This window comes from Pagrus pagrus (assembly GCF_965226575.1).
Source record: "Pagrus pagrus genome assembly, chromosome: 8".
Lineage (NCBI taxonomy): Eukaryota > Metazoa > Chordata > Actinopteri > Spariformes > Sparidae > Pagrus > Pagrus pagrus.
The window spans coordinates 10,145,514-10,166,632 of NC_140192.1; the positions used below are offsets into that span (position 1 = coordinate 10,145,514).

Sequence of the window (21,119 nt, forward strand, 5' to 3'; positions counted from 1 at the left end):
TTGTTTTTCACACCACTTCAAAGCACTAGTTCACCCAAAAGCGAAAACCTGTTCATTGTCTACCCACCCCCATGCCAATGGAGAGTCAGGTGAAGTTTTGTAGACTGAATAACATATCTGGAGCTTCACAGCAGAACTGCATTGCACATATTTCTAAACAATTCAAGTAGAAGGGGACTTGTTTTAAAACTTAATTAAACAACGAAAAGAAAACATAAAATGTCTCAATACAGCTCATCCGGTGTAATACAAGACTGAGGAAGCCCTGAGATCCCAAATTGATTTCAAAATACATTATTTAGACCCCTTTTTAAGGCTGGGGCAGAGCCAGATACTGAACCCACTTCAACCCACTTTACATCAGCATGGCTGAGTATATATTGACTGAATTTTCTTTTTGAGTGAATTTATCCTTTGAGAGATGCATTTACGTCCCATAATAATTCCCTGTACATTGCGGGGGTGTAACATGTTTTTGGAAAAGAAGTATACATCACATGCTTAAAAAACATTACAGGAGTCCGTTCTCTTTGAAATAAACATCACTGAACTTCTTTCCACTCAGGTATCTGAGTGCAGATACTCGGTAAAATCGGCTCCAACAGACCCGTGACCGTGGTCTGTAGGGGTGTTGTAAACATGGTCGTGACCCTAATTTGTATCTAATTTTTCCTGTGTGACTTCAACGCAGCACGACAACGCCCTCTCTCCCATGCCAAACATTTTAGTCGGAGCTCATTGGTCAGCGCGAGTGTCAATCAAACGCCTGGTTCGCCGTGTTCCAGTAATCCCAGCCAGTTCTGGGTTCAGTGGGAATGGTGTAACTGTCCAGCACGGGGACGGGATTTTAAAAAAGCTGGATTAGTGGATATATTACCGAAACAACAGTGATAAGGACTTCTTGCTACACCAGAGGTAAATGTGATTTGATTTGTGAACTCATATTAACGTTTAACGTTAGTTCGTTGATGGTTACGTTAACGTTAGCGACTGTGAGCTAGCAGTATTTTTCCAAACATCAGTGGCCTGTCTGCGTGTGTGTGTGTGTGTGGTGGGGTACTGCCTGCTCAGTACATTTGAAATGACATTTAAGTCTGTTGGTCCAATTTAAGTCACGTCACATTGCCTAACTCGATAAATTGTTGTTGTTAAAAAATCATATTTATAATTATAAAGTGTAATCACCGTCTGTCCGTTGTTTATTATTAGACTTGTGGTGGTGTACCCATCATGCTCCCCAGTTGCTAATGCTAATGATACAAACCGTCCTGGGATGATGCAGTTTGGAAAATCTGCTGTATTAGCCTCTTTTACTAGAGGGGCAGACTCGGAATCAAAAATGACCATTACATATGAACATTTACTAGGTGTTGAGTGAGCAGACATGGTTTTATTCTTATTTCTGTGTAATTGGGACCCCAAAGTGTACAGTATTAAGTGTATTTCATCATCATGCTTCTTTTGCTCCTACACTACTTAAACACTGGTTAAGGATATTTTAATGATACACTTGTTTGTTCTGCTACTTATCTGAATTTTTAATTTGTGTTTTGTGAAATATTTTTGGTTACCAAAAATAATGCGACACATGCATATATACACCCATATCCCAGGATCCCTTGCTAATGTAGTCTAGTGTAGATTGAAGTGAATTAAATCAACTATTCTTTTTTATCTCAAAAAGGGCCACCCTCAGTTTATATAAAATAAGTGTTTTTCCTCTCTGCAAAGACACAGTATGTTCTCACAGAAAACTGGGAATAGCAATAACGCACCCTACTCAGTAGTTGGTTACTTTCACAGGTAGGTAAGAGTACACAGAAATTATTACAATACATTTCATGAGATCATTTCAGACCTATAATAAAAAAAATATAGATATAATATAGAACTTGTATCAAAAAGAGACGGTTAAGGTGGATCCATACCGATATTAGGGAGTAAAACATTATGATATTGACACTGTATATCTGTCATTATGCACAGGTTATTTGCAATGATCGCTCAACTGTGGTTATCAAACACTTGTGACAAAGATAAATAATGGAGGAAGGGTGTTTTACAGTTTTGTCAATACACTTTATCGTCTAAAATGACATCAGTGCACTGACTCAGGAAACTCATTGGGAATTAAACAATTATAAATCATCCCAAGCATCTTTTTGTGCTTTATAGTCTCTTAAAAAATGTTTTCATGTTGGCCCATATCAGACGTTCACGCTGACGCTAATATAACTGTGAAATGCCACAGATTTATCACTCTGGCTCAAATCAGCAATCATTCTTTCACAGTACAGCTGCACAATTAATTGAAATATTATCAAATCTGCAATGTGGCCTTGATAAAGGTAAAATGTATGACAACAAAACAGCATTATAATGAAGTACTGTAGTGTAGAGATGTAGTAGAGATGCCCTGACCTGTTTTGTACAAACCCCTACAAATGTCCCATCATCATGATTTTAATATTATTGTCGATAAAGAAAACGATTCCCACCAATCGTGAATTATATCGCATTCACATTATGCATATCTCACAGGTGGTTATCATATTGTCTGCACCTGCATGAGGGAGACGAATAATGGCTACATGCATTTGCATAGACGTCTAACAGTTCAACATTAGCCTTGATCGTTTTAAAGGATAACTACCGTTTTTTACAACCTGGACCTTTTTTCTAGCAAAATATATGGTCATTTACTCACCCAGATAACTTTGGTGTCATTTGGCGTCGTTCGGACGAAATTAGATCCAGTGTAGCGCCGATATATCCATATAATGCGAGTAACGGGGCATCGACACACAGCCTCTATATAACACATTATCTGCCACGAAACTAGTTCATTTCACCAATATTTTGTTACGATATGCTAGTGCTATTCCCCTCTGAGTCCGGGCTCGTCTATTGTCAACATCCGGGGTCTGTAGGTTGACCTACTACCTCTGACCTGGAGGATGTCGTCTCTGCACCCGCGACAGCCCGGCTTGTTTACCTGTAGCTGCTACTGCTAGTTTGACCCCGGATGTTGATAACGGACGAGCCCGGACTCAGAGGGGAATAGCGCTAGCATATCGTAACAAAATATTAGTGAAATTAACTAGTTTTGTGGCAGATAATGCGTTATATAGAGGCTGTGTGTCGCTGCCCCGTTACTCGCATTATATGGATATATCGGCGCTACACTGGATCTAATTTCGTCTGAACGACGCCAAATGACACCAAAGTTATCTGGGTGAGTAAATGACCATATATTTTGCTAGAAAAAAGGTCCAGGTTGTAAAAAACGGTAGTTATCCTTTAAGACTTATTTTCAGGAATAGAAAACACGAGTTGTTTGTGCTGTATCCTGTAACTAATGTTCTAAGGAATGCATCTACTGTAGTTCCATGTGAGGGTGAATTGTAAAAGCAGGTGGATAGTTTTAATGCCAAACTCGGTCATCCTAGTATGACTCAATATGAGAAACACTGAGCGTTAGTCACCGTAACAAACTGGATGATTATTAGGCGCCTACTTGTACCTGGCAGGACAATAGCTTTGCTGTTTGTGTTTTACGAGCAGTCCCTTGGCTGTGTTTGTGTTAAAAAGGGTCAGACTAGTTCGTCTCTTCGGGGGGGGTCGGGTTGGACTTGCATGCCTTTGGTTCTCAATGTGTTTAATTGTCTTTAGCAAGTAATTTAGAAGCAAACATCTAACAGCAAATTGTGTATTTTTAAAGTGTTTTTTTTTAATTTATTTTTTTTACTCGCATCCTGTTCCTTCGAAGATTTACATTCATGAAGGATTATAGGGAAAGGGAAGGAAGGAAATGATGTTTGGTTGAAGTCCAAAAGCTACACACACAGGACTGAATGTCCCCTCTCCACTGAGGTCATCGTTCCGACATTTCACACAGACACACTCATCTGTTAACTCCCTGTTTTTTTTTTCCACTCTCTCTCTCAGTAGCATCCGGTCCTCCTCTCGTCCCATTTAAAGGTCACACATAATTAGAGGCAACTTCAGCTCATGTTTCAAAAAGTCACCACACTTATAAAGTATACTAGAGGCACTGTGTGCTTACTTCTTTAATCCTGGTGGTCATCGTATGACAGCGTAATGACAGCGTTGCCGAGTGTAGGCCCAGAAAAGACACACAAGTTTGTCAGGGTTTGGCTTCAGCTGCCTTCCCACACACTGTTAGTACAGAAAATACTGTCAGAGTTTCTGTTCTTTGTTTGTATGTGGTTGTGATTGTAAGGTGCTTTGAGGTTGCTGGCTGTGTATACTAGAAAAGGTTAAAGATCTAAAATGCTTATTTATTTTACGGAAAACGGTACAGCTTGGATATTGAAATCTGCTCGGATAGTGATGAAACTTTTCTCAGCTTGTAGTAGTGTTTTCCATGAGTAGTTTTTTTTTCTTTGCAAGCAGTTGTAGTTTGGAGTAATTTGGGCTTTTGTCCAGGTTTTGATTCTAGAGGAGATAATATTCCACTTTATACTTTAGGATAGGGACAGGCAATATGGCCTATAAATGATATTGTAATTTGTTTTAGGATATATCACAATACATGATCTTAATATGTATACTCACTAAATCCACTTGAATCAAATGATATTCTGGCAATGTATGCTTTATATATTTTTGATAAATACTTAAGAAACATGCACTTGCGTGCACACACACACACACACACACACACACACACACACACACACACACAGTTTTTAAATACATGAAACAATACCTCTATATTGATATTGCATCAGTATTGTAATATATTTTGCTTTCTCAAAATATTAGCATAAGAAGATTTTTGGTAATAATCATCAGTAATGTGGGTACAATGACTAAGTGGGTCAAGATGAATATTAGAACAGCTAGAATGGTCTCATAAGTTCAGAAAATTACATAATTTTACTGTAATTCAGCCTGTAAAGCCAGGAAAAGACAACATGTATGCCGTATCATGAACGGCATCAACAATATCCAAAGTCTAAGACGATATATCAGTATAATATCGGTATGTTGCCCAGCCCTACTTTGAGATGTCTTTATGACTGAAACCTGTTTTTAAATAGTTAATAGATTAACCTCAAAATTTATTTTGCGAAGTAAAGTGCTCCAGCCAACACGACTCCAAGCAAACACACAGTTTTACATATGCCAGTAACTACCAGTATATATTTACTTGCACCAGAACTATGTCAATACTCGGGTCAAACGAGGCCTTTTGAGTGAACTTTCTGAGAAATGATTGCATCACATGACCGTCATGTGATGCAATAATTTCTGAGAAATGATTGTATCACATGACAGTCAGTCCTGCACCTATATTTTGTGTGAGAGATTATACCTGGACATTTTCCATGGCTGACTTTAAAAGGCTGCCTTTCACAGCTGATTAGTCAAACAGAACAGTGGCAAAGTCCAGTGTGGAGAGAGGAGGCCTGTTCCGAAGCCCAACGTTGTTTTTTAGGTGAGTCTGGTCTTTCCTAAAATAGGGCTACGGCAGACATACAGATGAGGTTTAGGCTAGGTTTTTAAGTAACAACAATATCCTTGTGGTTTTTGTAGTTTGTGGTCATATTTATTACTGCTGCGAGGACAAGGACCAGAGTGCAGCAGAGAAGTATTGATTTGTGTGTTGGTGTGCATTTGTGGCTATCAGTTTCTTGGGTAGATTTCCCAGAAACTATGGCTGCTTTTTCCCCGCTTCCCATCAGTGCACTCCCCCCCCCTCAGATAGTCGTGGGATATATTGAAGGTTGTTAAATGTTTCAGCCTGGTGCTAAAGTTGGAAAAATAATCTTTAGGCTCCGAGGCCACTAAAACATATAACCGCTCTTTTCATGTGGGGACCTGCTAGGCTTGCAACAGGTTTGGAAACCTTTCTGGTGCAGGCACATAAGTGTTTAAAACCTTGACTCCACACAGCTGTATTTATGTTGAGCCATGCCTCAGAATTTCGTCTGGAGGTGATGTTTTCTAAGCCAGGAACACACTAGAAGCTTTTTTTAAATCCAGGCGAACAAATCCAGCACACATTTGGGTGAATAAAAGCAAAAGTGTTCCTATCCTTTCAACCAAGTCGACGTAAAGAAATCATAGTTAGATAGTTAGATAGTTATTGTGTACTGTATTTTTTGGTTGGGTTGGAGCCCTGCAATATTTACTTGGCAGCAGCAGGCTCCAGTACCATGTAAATGCACAGTAAAATCAATTATTGTGCATGCAAAACAAACAACTGGATGTGACCTTGAAGTTCATCAATGTAGCCTTCATGTCTGAATTGGAGCTCTTTCAAAACCAGATGTGAAACCACTTAAGGAGCCAGTGGTAACAGCACCTCAGAGATTTGAGATTCCTCTCCCTCCTGCTGCAGCAAAATCTGTTCTTGTTTACTTGTTTCTAATACTTGTCGTTATGTACTTGGAGGTTTTCGGAAGCCCCTTGGAGTACTTTTCTATCTGACCCATACAGATTTTTATTGTTTCCAGTATCCTCTTGGTTTTATCATTGCATTTTATTCCTGTATTTACATTCTGTCTTTCACCAGAGTTTAGATACAAATTAAACCAAAGTGGTGATGTGGAAATGTTGAGCAGGCAGTTAGATAAGCAGTCAAAAAGCTCTCAATGTTGTCCTTTCCCATAATGGAGGCTTTCTCTTCCTTGGAATCAGTGTGCCAGTGCTTATTTGTTTGTGTAGCCTGATGTGCACTGCTATTATGCCCTGCACGTCTCTGGCACCTGTAGCAGCTTGTTTTTCTCCCTGCATTGTGAAAGGAGAACAACTATATATTATTAATCCACCACGCTGTCGAAATAAAGATTGTAAACCTGCCTGGATTTGAGAGCAGGGTTGGGTTTTATTTATTTTTTAATCTATCTCTTAACTATCTTTTTAAATTAATCCGTAAGCAAAGACTAATAAATGATGCAGAAAAAAATGTCATTTGTTTCCTAAGGTTTGCTGTAGTCTAGCGTTGTACTGATTGGTACATTGGTCACATTATGAATCAAATAGCTTCTGAGCTGTTTGAGGCCTGTCCTAACCTGTCTCAAGGGAAACCAGATGAACTGCACAGCAGCGTTTCGCAGAGATGTATTACATGTGCAAATGAAATCATAACAATATTATTACAACGTCTCCTATTGTGCTTTAATCACGGGTGTCGATTTTGCCGTTGTGTTTGTAGAAAGAAATACATTCACTTACCGTACTGATCCTCCTACCTGGATTTTCCACCCGCATGTTTTTGCAGTTAATCTATTTTTGATCATACTGATCAAAAATAGATTAACTGTAAAAACATTTTCGATTGGTATGTCAGTCTGAAATACTGGCACACTACAACTTGTTCCACCCCCCCTTGTATTCCTGTTTTGTCGTTAGTGTTGCATAAATACCAGTGCGGTTGCTTACGCAAGTATTTCATTGCAAATATTTGGACATATTCTATAATTAGGGCGGCAACTAATGATTAATAACTTCATTAATCCCTTGGTCTTAACGACAGAAAATGGTGAAAAACGCTTTAAATTGCTTATTTCGTCAGACCAACATTCAAGAAACCCAAAGATAATCAATTTATTATCACATAAGATACAAAAAAAAAAAAATGCAGCAAATCCTCCCAGTTGAGATGCCAACAAATAATTGTTTGGCATTTTATCGCGGGAGCAAGATTCGTCTTTTATTGAAATAATTGAAGATTAATTGTTTCTGCTCCATTCTTACTTTTGTTCATTTGTACATTTAAACTGTTTGCTTTAACTGCTGTAAAAGCTTCAGCAAACAGAAGATTGGCCCGCCACTTGTTTAGTCCATAACTCTGGTAGAGTAAACTTGGTAGGAGCATAAAATGTAAAAATATAAGAATGTGGTTGCAGCGGACAGCCAGTGAGCAAGCTGTGGCAGAGCAACTTTCTGGCTAAGAGTATGTTGACAATAGAAATGAATACGCTGTGACCGTACAGCCAATATAAAACAGGTTGTGGAAAAATAGTTTGTGTATCATGGTCTGTCATGCATGTAGTGCAAATAAAAACTTCTTTGAATTGAAGCTGGTGATATTATTCCCTGGAAGGTTTTCTGTGTGCTTTACACAAGTTTGGCAGTGCATATCTGTTTGATGTAATACTGAAACTGAAATTAAGGCGAAAGCGGTTGTTAAATGAGCTGGAACTTGTAAAGCCAAGCCAGGCAAGGCAAGGCAAGGCAAGGCAAGGCATAGCGCCTGATATACACAGAGTGCGTTGAGTTCATCTTGCAGGGCCACAGCTGTCAGCCGTCTTTGTCGCCAGCTTTATTGTCTCTGTCTGCCTGATCGCCATCTGGCTGTACTATTGTACTAGCAATATGAGATACATTGGTAACAAACTATCACAAACTACACAAGTTGAGAAGAGGGCAGGTGAACTGGAGCTTTATTTAAACTGCCTTATCTTATTTCTGTGTTTCCACATGTAATCTGAAAGCAGCTGCCTGAGAGATGTCTTTTCTGGTGTTGATGTCAAACTTGGCTTTTCCTGGCAGTGGTACGCCTGGTTTTGGCATACATTCATGAAACAAGCGTAGCTGGCAAGGAGTTATTGCAAAAATTGAAAACAGTGCAACAGATTGCAGCTCCTTTGGAGAACCTAAAAGGAACGAGATCAAACCAGCCAAATGTCAAGAGACATTTTATGGAATTTATGTCGGCATGACTCCAGCTTCACAGTTTCGCAACAGCTTCCCTCAGCACAACACCACCTTCGTAATATAAACTAGCACTCTGTGTTGACAGTGAGGGAGATTTGTTTAAACTAGATATGCTTCCAGGTTAGCTGACTAATCCTTACTTTCTCAGCATTCATTTGGTTGAATTTCCTCGTAATTTTGGTGTTAGCCACTTGTGATGTTTGAGTTTAAGCAGATCTCTGTTGAACTCATTGCACATTCATAATTTTCTCTGTTCTGCTGTCTTTCTCACAGGCCACCCTCTGTCTGACGCTCGGCTTTAGTATGGTGTTGCTGTAGCGGAGAGGACAGCCACCTTAAAATCTGCAGACAGGGTCTTGGCCAGTCGATCACCATGCCTCGCTCAAAGCCTAACTGTAGCTCAATCTGGCTCATCTGTCTGCTTCTGGGCCTCTTGGCTATATGCACTCATGCCAAATATGGTAAGAACCAAACTTAAAAAAAAAGACATTCTGATCAATCAATTATCACCAACATGTAGTGGACATGATGTTGAATATTGATGCAGTTCTGTATCTAAATGTTTGCTCTTTGGTTCTGTATAATTTTAAATCACTTAATCCTGTCCTGATCTTTTTTTCTCCAGAACTTACTGTACCCCAGCAGTTGAACCTGTCATCCAACACGTATACACAGCAACTATCCATATCCTGGCTGGGAGGAGCCGCCACAACTTTTGACCTCATGATTCTAAGAACTGAATTCAATGAAACTGTCTTCTTTGTAAGAGCATTTACTCTATTTGTTCATTTGTTCTCATGCTTTTCTTATTGCATGGTTTTATTACAAGTCGGTTACATTCTGATGTAGTAGGAGCTATAGCCTATCGGATTTTCTTTACTAACAAGTACCCTAATTTTTTTTAAACAATGGTGACAAAGAAATGCACTGGGTAAATGACATAATAATTTACACAACTTTCTTTCTTTCTTTTACCGCTTGAGCTACGACTGTCAACACCGACAATCAGCTACAAGCTTCATGTTGTTCTGGTTTATTCCCTCACCGTGTTTTCTGTGTGTTGCCTGTAGGAGACAGTGTCTACGACGGTGAATCCGATGAGCGGTCGCCACCAGTGGAACTGGACCTCAGTGGAACCTCTGGAGTGTACCTCGCTGTCGGTCCAAATCCGCTCAAGAGATGGACAGATGACAAGTGAATGGAGCAACACTGAGATACTTCAAGGTCAGAGGCACAATAATTATATCCATGTGCTATTACTAGAATTATAGTATTATAGAGAAATTCAATTCAAATTCACTTCAGAGAGGCTTTATTGGCATGACCATACTGAAACACAGTATTGCTGTTGCTGTTACAAAGCACCTTGTACAGGTAGTATGAAAATGAAAAAGTACAGTAAAGCATCATGATAACATCATAGTGCAAAAACACATATCAGGATTATTTTGTAATGCAAATGACAAAAACAGGAACCTGGACATAAGTGATGGATATCAGCAACAATATGGAAATAATGCTTTGTAACAGTTTGCCAAGGAGGTGTGGGTGGGTGGGTGGGTTGCTAACTGCTTTAGTAACAAATTCAGGATGTTCTTCATTCTCCCTCACTCGTTCTTTTCAGGAAGCGATCTCCCCAGCAATGAGAAATTCCAGATGTACCCCCAGGACCGAATTGTGCCTGTTGGGGCCAGCACCACCTTCTGTTGCATTGTGGAAGAGGGGAAGTCCTTTGGCTCCATCCTCACTGGCAACGAAGTCATGAACCCGACACGACTGAGTAGGCGAAGCTACGCTGCGACAGTGGCTAATCAGGGACCATCCGGCAGGACAGGAACCAACGTCCTTTGTTATGACGACCCGAAGACAAAACTGACCGGAGCAGTGGTGTTTGTTGGATGTAAGACAATTAACTGGATGGATAAGAAGTGAAGTGTGAATGCATGTCATATCTAAGATGGTTAATCAGAAGAGTCTGCAGATTATTCCAGAGCTTTTTTTTTTTTTTTTTTATAAATCTTGATAATTATGTATACCTATGTAATCTTTATACATTTATGTATATGAGTAAACAAGTAAGTTAGTTTCTTCTTGTTGTCCTTATCCTCAGATCCACCACTGCCGACTGATTTTGTGTGCGAGACTCGTGACTTAACATCAGCTGTCTGCCAGTGGAATGAAGGACGAGACACACGCTTGTATGGCAGACGAGGAACAGTCTACTCTGTGAACAAGAGGTACCACATTCACAGTCACACGCACAATAAATTACTTTTAAATATAGCAAAACCTCACCTGAGCTGTAACATGACCTGAAACCCGATACTTTGTTGAAAGCCGCAGAGGTCAGGTTGGGTGGCAGAGCTGTACACACTCACGCATTCACAAAAAGCCGGCTACAGTATGTAAAATATGTGCAGTGGGACACAAGCACCTAAATCTAAAGGAACAAACAGACCACACCAAACAAGTAAGGTGTGTTTCCCCACTGCAGATAGTACCCCTTCTACGTAGGCAGGATTCATAACCGATCGTCACAGTGACATCATGTGAAACAGCTGTGACATTATCAACTCGACACAAACACATGAAGGATGTTAAAGGGGTGACTATTTGTCACAGCAAGAAAACAAACTTTGTGTTGGAAACGGCTGAAGGCAGCAAGACAAAAGACTGCTGGAAAAAACAAGAGAGTTTCGGAAATCCTACATCAGAGTGCAGTTGACAAGACGACGCTGGTTGCGCCGTGTCTCGCAAGTGGCGATTGTCAGTGATACAATAAAACAGTTACCAGTTAGACCTTTGCCATCTTGAGATATTACTACCTAATCGCTCTCTTAATCCTTAGTTACATTAATCATACAATGGTTTCCATATCTGTGACTCAGCTCTAGAACGCCAAAGAAAACAGGAAAAAGCCCAGACACAACATATTAAACTCTCAGCAGAAAGACATAATGGTTGGGGACAGAGGTTACAGTGATGGATTTTTTTTATTTTTTTGGCCAGATTCATAGCTGTTCGAAGACGTGTCGGGATGTGGTACAATTTCACTTTGTCTGCGACATAATATCTCTGCAATATTTATGATAGTTTGCCCTGCCTTTCTCGAAAAAGTGTTTTCTGCCCAGAAACAAATCCACCAAGAAAGAGAGCATGACAAGAAATATAAAGCACTCAGTCTAAGTAACCACTTGCTGCTTCTGTGTGTCCATTTATCATTGATAGTGGATTGGCTGTGTGCCAGATCTTTTACAGGAATTGTCTGAAGGCGGGCCAAAAGAGAAGTTACATTACGAATGTGTTTGTCTGCATCTATAGTTTAGTTGCTGATGTGATTTTATTTCATTTTATTGTATTTTGTTGTTTTCATTTTTACACTCTTAAAAAATCTGTTGGTTAATAATTATTTTCTGTTTTTGTTTTGTTGGGGGCAGTCCGCAACAGAGCCAGAGAGTGTATACTGTGAACCAGTGGGAGGGTCACTGGACACTGGTGGCAGTGAATCCTCTTGGCCAGTACAGCCTCACTTACTCTGCTGAACTCAGTCACAGAGGTAGGTAGACCACCCTTATTAATGAATGGATACACATTTATTTATTTTTTTCTCACAATTTTTCAAATTAGAGGTAAACATAGACATGAAATCCACCCATCTGATGTTGTTTCACTCTTTCTCCTCAGTGCGTCCAGTAGCACCAACTAACCTGTTCGTGTCTGTCCATGCCTGGAATGCCACTGTGATGTGGCAGTGGGAGTACAACAAATATTCGTCACTGGCTCTTGTCTGCCAGGTAGAGCTTATCTCCCATGGAGACAAAACAATGGTAAGTTGTGTGTGTTGCGTTTGTCTGTGTGTATTAGTCCGTGTAGAACCTCCTCTTTGTCTTTCGGTCATTAATGATTTCTGCGCTGATTTCTGCACTTTCTTTAATATACAGTGTGACAATATCAGTTATTCTTCTGCCACACTTTTATTACAATATATCTATGAACTACCACATTTCTCTCATCAAATGTAAGCTAGTTTCAGCATGCGCTGTCTCTTTGTGTCACCATCTATGTACCAAAAGGTAATAAAGTCTAATGTATGTGTCCAGCGTACCTTCTCTGGTGTGGGTCTGCAGTCAGTGGTTCTATTGGACTTGAATCCTGATGAGGATTACATTGTTCAAGTCCGCTGTGGTGCCCAGCAGAATTTCTGGAAGTGGGGAGACTGGAGCGCACCACTTTCCTTTAAAACCAGAACTACTGGTAAGATATTTATTTGTTGCATCATTGAGATTTCAGTGTACAAGGGCTGCAACTGATGACAATTTTCATTCCTAATGTATCAATAATGGATTAGTTTATAAAAGCAGTACAGGGTTTTTCTTGTCTTATAATTCGTCCAAAACCTAAGGTTGATATGAAAACAATTGATGCTGATTAATTTTCACATCCACTCATTGTTTTAGCCCGACCATAAATGCGGATCAGTCAGTTGCACTACAAGGATGCCTGGATCAGTTTATGGTTAATGACTTTAATATTTCAACATACTTACTTAATCTTATATAAATATTAGTAATTGTTATGAAGTATAAAGAAAACGCAGAATTGTCTGTGGCGTGCCACCTTTTGTCTTGTGTTTTCTGAATATACAGTGTATATTCATATTCTTATTTAATTGGAAAGGAAAAATATATACACTTTTCTACTTTTCCCGTAGACTGTAGTCTACTTACTCTTGACTGATTCAAGCACCCCTTTGTCCTCCAGAGAGAATTCCTTACAAGACAAGTCAGTTGTTTTGATCTTTGAGCATTTCTGAGGAAACATGCTGAGTTAGGTCATTCTTATCTCCACAGCCAATAAAGAATTCCCAACGGCATAAAACACAGGAGAATTTAATTTAGTCATCGCTGACGGGCTTAACCCACACCTTTTTTTGCTCCTCATTGTTTGTTGCACCTGCCCTTTTTTACAGGTTTATATTTGCATATGCCTAACCAACTGAGTATCACCAGAAACTAGGGAAACTTTTTTTTTGCAGGCGCATTTGCGTATTTCGTAAATGCGCATGAGGGTGCCAGCGATTGGATGACAGGTTATGTCACCAGTGGTGAAATCAGCATCTGCTGCTGCTATTGTATCGGATCAGAATAAAGGACAAGCTAGTTCCTGTAACGGACCGATTTAGCTCAATATCCAGGATGTCCTGCTCATAGGGACAGCTGGCAACCCTACTTCTAAAAGCTTGTTAGTTACAAAAGAGCTAGTGTGTTCCTTAAAGGCCCGATCACAGTTGTTTCAACTGAGAACTTTCATCAACAGTTTTTTCAACTGTATACATTATGTATAGGTATCTCTGAAAAAAAAAGTTCCCTTGACAAAATATTCTTTACTAAAGTCCACTTATTGGAGAATTTCCATAGCTTTCAGCCACACTTGTGACCTTCCTCAGTTCTCCTCATGGAGATGGGTCAGTTGTCACATGACTTGAATTTTCGTGTGCACCTGTGTTGAGAACCATTTTTCTTTTTCATTGGTATTTCTGTGTCTTCTCTCAGTTCCAGACGCTCCTGAGGTGTGGGTTTGGATGAACAGAGACAACACTGGGCAGGTCGTTTGGAAGGTAATTTTTTTGTCTTTGGAATTGAATTGTTTTAGATTTAGATTGTGGATTTACAGCATGTTCACATAAGTGCATTGCCTGCAAGGGTTCTTCTGTTTTAGTCCTCATCCTCTCTCTCTTGCTTTCTTCCTCATTTCACTATCTTTATCCGTTTTGACATAAAAAACTTTGACCTGTTGTGATTATATTCCCTTTCCCTTGATTTCTTCTAGCCACTGACTCGACGACAGAGCCACGGACAGCTCACGGGTTATGAAGTTACTTTCTGGAGCCCTGAAGAAAATCTACAACACACAGAAATCTTTTCGCCGGATACTTCTGCCGCTCCCTTCAACGTCACACAGTTCGCTGCCTTCAGCGGTAACAAGGTTACAGCAACTGTCATTGCAAAGAACAATGATGGTGTGTCTCAACCTGCGAGTGTGCCTCTACCTCTGCATTTGATAGGTATGTGTGTGTGTCTTTTTCACTGTCTGCTTGTTTCCAAAGTAATGAAACACTAGTTAAAAGACTACAGCAGCAATCAGTTAGTTATAAAAGGAGTATATGAAGATATGGTTTCTACATTGCTTTTTTCACCATTCCAGATGTGAAGTCCCTTGCTGTGTCCAGGGTGGTTTATTCAGACAAAGGTTTCCCTTTGTTCTGGCCGAGCGATGCCAATGCCACCTGTGGTTATGTGGTGGAATGGTATGAAGCCTCCTGCAAGCTGAACTGTCCTGTGGAGTGGATCAAGGTGGCTGCTGGAAACACTAATGTCTCCATCGAGTCAGGTACAGCCTTACTGCCTTCATTAAAAGCTTGGCAAAGGAAAGTGTTTAGTAAATTAAATTGAATTTTCAGCTTGCCACATTCTCAAACATATTATTAATCACTAGTATCCACCAATAGAAGGATGTCAAATTTGAAATTATTTTGTATGATATATAATCTCTTTCTTTGCCATCAGCCAACTTCCAGCCAGGTGTGAGGTTCAACTTTTCCCTGTACAGCTGCTCCTCAGAGCCCCCAGAGTTGCTGCAGCGCTGGCAGGGATACATGCAGGAGCTGGGTAAGGCTAGCACTGCTGCATGTGAAAAGCTTATCCTTTCGGAAGAAGCAAATGGCCTAAAACAAAAAAAAATCACACTCAGAGTTTGAATTGCTGACTCTTTGTTCTCATTTTCTCTCTCTCACTTCCACAGTCCCCTCCAGTCCTGTCTCTCTGACAGCTCATCAGCAGGACTCTGATATTCTGCTCATCTGGGGAGACATCCCGCTGGTCAACAGAAGAGGCTTCGTCTTGGGCTACAACGTTTATGTCAGTAACGGATCCCAGCTCACACTTCTAGGTAAATGTCGTCATGTATAATGCCACCTCTGCAGACAGTACAGCGGTTACGGTAGAAAGCTTGAAAAGTGAATCGAATACAAAACTATGCAATTAATGCTATCAGAACATTCATCCTGTTGCCGAACGTCCATTTTGTATCCTGTTAAACTAACTTACTTTTCTTCTCTTCGCTGTCTCCTTTGCTTCTCTTTTCTTTCTTTGTCTTTTCTTTCCTTTACCGGGCCCTACTCCCTTTTTGTTTTTTGCCCTGTCCTATGAACAGCCAATCTGTCAGGCGTGGGAACCAGGAGCTACACAGTAAAAGGTTTCTCAGAGGGCTCCTATAAATTCACTGTCAAGGCCTACACAGCAGCAGGCGAGGGCACAGGCGCCCCTGCCTCCCTTAACCTGGAGCCATATGGTATGTGAATTTATTATGTAATACTATTTAAAGCTGAAGATGCTCTTCTATAAATAAGTTCACACAGTTATTTATGCTCAAAAGAAGGGGTGTGCACTAGTCTTTTAAACGCAGCTACCTCTGCTAGTCAGCACCAGAAATACTAGTTGATTAAACGTATTATTAGTATTTTATTAATGTACATATTTAAAGTAAATATTGACATAATTTGCACTAAAATTTCATGTCTTTGTTTAGTGTTGTTTTATAAAAAACAAGCATCCGTTACTAATGTCAACAACATCAGTTAACTGTTGCGTCTAAGATGTATCCTTTGCGACGCGATTATGTGCACCAAATGAAAATTCCGTTGCAATAATCAACAACGTATCCTCAAGATTTTTTATTACATTGACTGTGAGAGTATTTTCTCACTTTAAGAGTAGTTGGTTAGTCTAAGTTTAAACCTCCATTCAAATTTCAGGGAAATTAGTCGTTAGGAAAACCTGTACTCAATTAGGAATTATAATCATCTTGCTTTACGTCTGATATTTCTAATATTTCTACTGTTTTACCCTGACAGCTGACTGGCTGATCCTGGAAATCTTGGCTTCCCTGGGACTCACAGCCTTATTCCTGGTCATTGTCACCTTCTTTTGCTACAAGAAAAGAAAATGGTGAGGCTTTTATGCTCCTGCTGCCATGTGCCTCTCTCCTGTTTGTGTGCTCCATTATTTGAATTTGTTTAGGCTTTTTATGATAATTTATGTTATAAGTGACATTTTGCTTTGTCACCAGGGTGAAAAAGGCGTTCTATCCAGACATACCTGAGCCCAAGCTGCCTGGTAATTGGTCCAGGACACAGGTACAGTATCATCCTAATACAGTCTGAACCTCATGACTAAAATTCATTGTGTTCTAATTCTATATATTAATTGTATATTTTGATCATCCCTAATGAGAAGTTTTAAAGAGACTCAGTAAGGTGTTGAATCACTCTGTTTGTCTTGTAGGGGCCATTGGATGTGAAGCCACCTCCCCACAGTATGGTCCATATTGTAGAAAAGCCTGAGTGGGATTCTAGTAAAGAAATGCTCGTTGTCATTCCTGAAGAAGACGAGGATGATGAGGAACAGAGGATAGGAGACGAGCCGGTTGACACAGATGAGCCAACATCGTTACGCTACTACAACCAAGTGGTAGATGAGCGGCCCATTAGACCGCGTTTCCCAGACTCCTCTGCTTCTTCCGCATCTTCTTTGGATTCAGCCCGTACCGATGTGACGTACACAGGGATTCAGACCTCGGGGTCCTCTTTGGTCTGGCCGATGGATCCACAGGGCTCCTCTGAGGGCCACCAACCCCTGGCTGATCTGTCCGTCAGCTGCGGGGGCGGAGGTGGAGGTTACAGGCCCCAGATGCAACCTCGAGCCCAAAGTGTAGACATGGGCCTGGCTTCCCCCGAGCCTTCTCTAGAGCCCCAGGCTGCCAGTGCTGGGGGCTATAAACCCCAGAGCTCCTGGCATTTTGACTCCCCCGTGGATGGCGGGGAAAACAGCGGCTTGGCACCCTCCCTTGGATCCCCGACCTCCATTGCTTCCACTCAGTTCCTCCTCCCTGATGGAGAGGGACACGCAGAGGAGAAACGACAGCTGTCCTCATCGGCAGCAACCTGGTTCACCAACTTGCTGTCGTCCACAAAACCATGATATCATCTCTCTCACACTACTAGCAGCCAGGCCAAGGGGGGCTAAAGTGTCATGCGTCAAACAAGCCTTGCCTGTATGGTTAAGGTAAATATCCCCTCTGATGTAGCACTACATCCTGACAGTTGCACTTTGACAGCAGGGTAATTATGCTATTTCGTGTCAAAGTTGATTTACACTTTCATGCACATATAAAAAATATCAAAATCTGTATATTTATATGGGGAAACATTTCTATTCTGACAACAAGATTTCTTCATATCTTGATATCCACCACCTTTACTGCGCCCCCTGGCATCCTGGTGGCTGTTGCATTCCCTCACTGCCTTTTCTGTGACTCCCTTCAATGGGCATTTAGCAATGGCATATCCTGTGTTTCAACTGAGTATATCGAGTTTTTAGCTTGCATTTCAAATGTCTTTATTTTTTTGTGATGTGTGAACTTTACTACACTACAGAAGAAAGCAGAAACCAAGAAGGTTTCAAACCAAATGACTGCACATTAAAAATAAAGGACATTTTTAGAAGACCACTACAAAAGAACAGTTTCAATAGAAGGAAGCTACGTAGAGAGAAAACCTCCCTGTCATTAGTATTCATGTCTTCTGCTGATGAGCTACTGAATGGGAATGAAAAAATGGCTGTATATCAATACCAAGGTAGCTCCCATCCTTGCAAACGTCATCTCCTTTTCATATGTTACTGTCTGAACATTGAGATGTTGCAGATGCACAGTCATTATTTTTATCAGTTACAGGAGTGGTGCTTTCTATTATGGTCTGGAATTGTGTGGGTGATGAGCCCAGCGGATATACACTGATATAAGCTAGAACATAAACACAAACTGATGTAATTAATGAACGGACACACTATTGTGTTACTTTTGAGTGTTTTTATTGTTGTTTTTTCTTCATTATTTTTTTTTCTTGTTATGAAACACATTTCACAGTTAGGCCAGTGTAATGTGAAAGTAATGTGTTGAGCGTTATGCTCAACTGGATGATTGGTTATTGAGCAAATTATGAGATTTAACTTGGATGGGTAATTACACAGTCAGTTACCTTATAATTGTAACGCTTTCAGAGATAAAACATTTCACACACTGCTTTGTTCCTAAATGTAAAATGAAAAAGAATACCTTACAGTTATTTAGTTGAACTGATCAGAAATGTATTGGACATACAGATTTCACTAACACTGAGCATAATGTAAAAAAAAATATCCGTTTTAATCAATTTTAGCACATGCACATTTTTTTACATTTCGGTGACATAATTGAGGCAGTGTTACCGTCAGCCCTCAGTATATTTGTGTGGTTGTGAAGAATATTTTTTCTTTGGTTGCTTTATCTTCAAGCCAAGAGAGATGGCCGATAATGCATTTGATGTCGACTTGCTGTGCTTGGAAGCTTGTTTATTTTTAGGGAGATCTAAAGACAGAAAGCACCTTTTTAAAATGCGATTACTTATCTTTTCATTGCAAATGTTTCCTGAGGCCTCCTTGGTAATGTTGTGATTGGAAAAGGGGACCAAAGGGAAAGCATGAATTGGGGAAATGATAAAGAATTTCCAGAAATGCTGTTATTTAGCTTTTGTTGACAACAATGTGAGGAAATGACCTTTGGCATCTCCATAATGGTGTCAGACACAGGACACTAATAGCCCAAGTACAGTCCGCAGACTCCATTTGCTCCTCTGTTGTGTACAGAGTGGGCGCACCGTTGGTTAGGCTTCCCAAAAGCATCATTATGCAAATATTGTTCAGGATGTTTATTTTATTGTATACAGTTGGGCCCTGGCTTGCCTGTGTGGCAGCTTGTGGTCTATTGTTTCTCAGTGCCTCCAGCCAACAAGCTTTAAATAAAACTACTGTGACATGAATAATGACTTAGATGAACTAATAACGATGGCTTCACTGATGAACTAATTACGGGCAGGCAGTCCTCTTTGACTACTGAGAAAAGTGTATCCCTTCTTTCTCTTTGTCTTGTAACACTGATCTGAATTTTAACTTGATTAGCAGGAGAAAAGACTGGTCAAAAGAATATATCGAAAGCTACAGTTTGCACCAGTCGAACAGAGTAATGGGTGAACCGGGCAATTGCATTTTTTGAGATCAGTGATCACTTCAAGGCAGTGGTTAAGTGTGGATATAGTTTTGAGTATTTAAACATGGCTGCAGATTGTTTTCCTTTGAAGCCTGCTTCCTCAAACAAGCAGGGCTTTGGAGACTAACCTATGAACGCTATGTGTTACATGCTTTTATGTTGATTTGGATCAACAAAATGGCACCTTTTTTTTTTTTTAATTTTTCCTCGAAATCTTTGTTTTTATACAACCAACTGTACATAATTAAAAAAAATGTTTCTATTATTTTTTCCCTTACAATACATGTTGTTTTACATTGGAAGTGATATAAAATATATTACAAAAGGCAGATGTTGACTAACCAGCTTTCTTGGAAGAATAAAGGCATATGTTTGTGTTGATGGCACCATATCTAGAGTTCTATGAAATGTAGAGGCATCACACTGTATATTTGTTGTGTGCTTAAACACAATGGAATCATTTTTAAATATGTATGAAAAATCCTGTAAACTGAATAAGAATTGTTATCCTGTCTTGATAGTTAAGCCTGCTTTGCATTCTTGTGTTGTTACAGCATTGTCGCTTTGCCAGACATTATAAGCATAGGGCCAGAGTACTCATCATGCAGACTTATACATGGCAACTGCTGACATGCAATTTTACTTTTAATGCCTTACTTTTGACCTTGTCCATCCATGTTTTCAATTGGAGTCTAAATTTACTCTGTAGAGCACTAAGATTTTGTGGTTTATACAGCAGCGTACACTTGCTGCCATACACATCGTCATCTCTAGCCCTGCATGCTGTATAAATTATCACTACAAAAAAAGTGGCTTGTAAATCCCTTAAACTCCATGTTTATTTTACCCTCTGGTTTCAAAACACTAACACAGACTAATGTTGTGCATGACAACTGGACTGATGTATTGTGCACCTGGAAAAAGGCTTTCATTTCTGAAAATGCTTTACGTTACATGATATTTTTGCAGAATATTTTACTATTGATTGAATGAAAAGAGACAGTGAAGTGCTTCTGAGTGAATAAATTAATGTTAACACTAATAACACAAACTGAAATGCTACTTGTTTAAAGGCAATAAAGTTATTCGTCGGCCACTTGTCCAGTTGTCAGTGTTGCTGTCTTTTCCACTTGTATCCACAGGTATCATCTCCACAGAAATGTAAATAACTGTCTGTTGATGATCAAGGCGGATAAATGTGTTCAGAATCACTTAGGAGTTCATATTGAGGCCAGTAAATATAAGTTATTCTTTTCTTTGGTTTTCCAAATTAGTGAGGGATGGCT

The 21,119-nt window shown here is 39.9% G+C and overlaps 1 protein-coding gene across 1 annotated transcript; it reads left to right on the forward strand.

Moving 5' to 3' along the window:
* Positions 1–779: 779 nt before the first annotated feature.
* Positions 780–20,933, forward strand: lifra (LIF receptor subunit alpha a). Its single transcript, XM_084360998.1, has 18 exons — positions 780–915; positions 8,965–9,152; positions 9,317–9,453; positions 9,762–9,915; positions 10,316–10,591; positions 10,802–10,928; positions 12,129–12,247; positions 12,376–12,518; positions 12,792–12,945; positions 14,244–14,308; positions 14,521–14,755; positions 14,896–15,081; positions 15,258–15,359; positions 15,493–15,639; positions 15,904–16,041; positions 16,604–16,697; positions 16,819–16,885; positions 17,034–20,933. The coding sequence occupies exons 2-18, from the start codon at positions 9,065–9,067 to the stop codon at positions 17,727–17,729; spliced, it is 2,928 nt and encodes a 975-aa protein (XP_084217124.1). The 5' UTR covers positions 780–915; positions 8,965–9,064; the 3' UTR covers positions 17,730–20,933.
* Positions 20,934–21,119: the final 186 nt, after the last annotated feature.

Bases quoted from the DNA above. Each gene is read 5' to 3' on its own strand.
- lifra (XM_084360998.1), top strand. From the start codon at position 9,065: ATGCCTCGCTCAAAGCCTAACTGTAGCTCAATCTGGCTCATCTGTCTG. The intron at 9,454-9,761 runs GTAAGAGCATTT...TGTTGCCTGTAG, and splicing joins TCAATGAAACTGTCTTCTTT to GAGACAGTGTCTACGACGGT. The intron at 15,082-15,257 runs GTACAGCCTTAC...CTTTGCCATCAG, and splicing joins TAATGTCTCCATCGAGTCAG to CCAACTTCCAGCCAGGTGTG.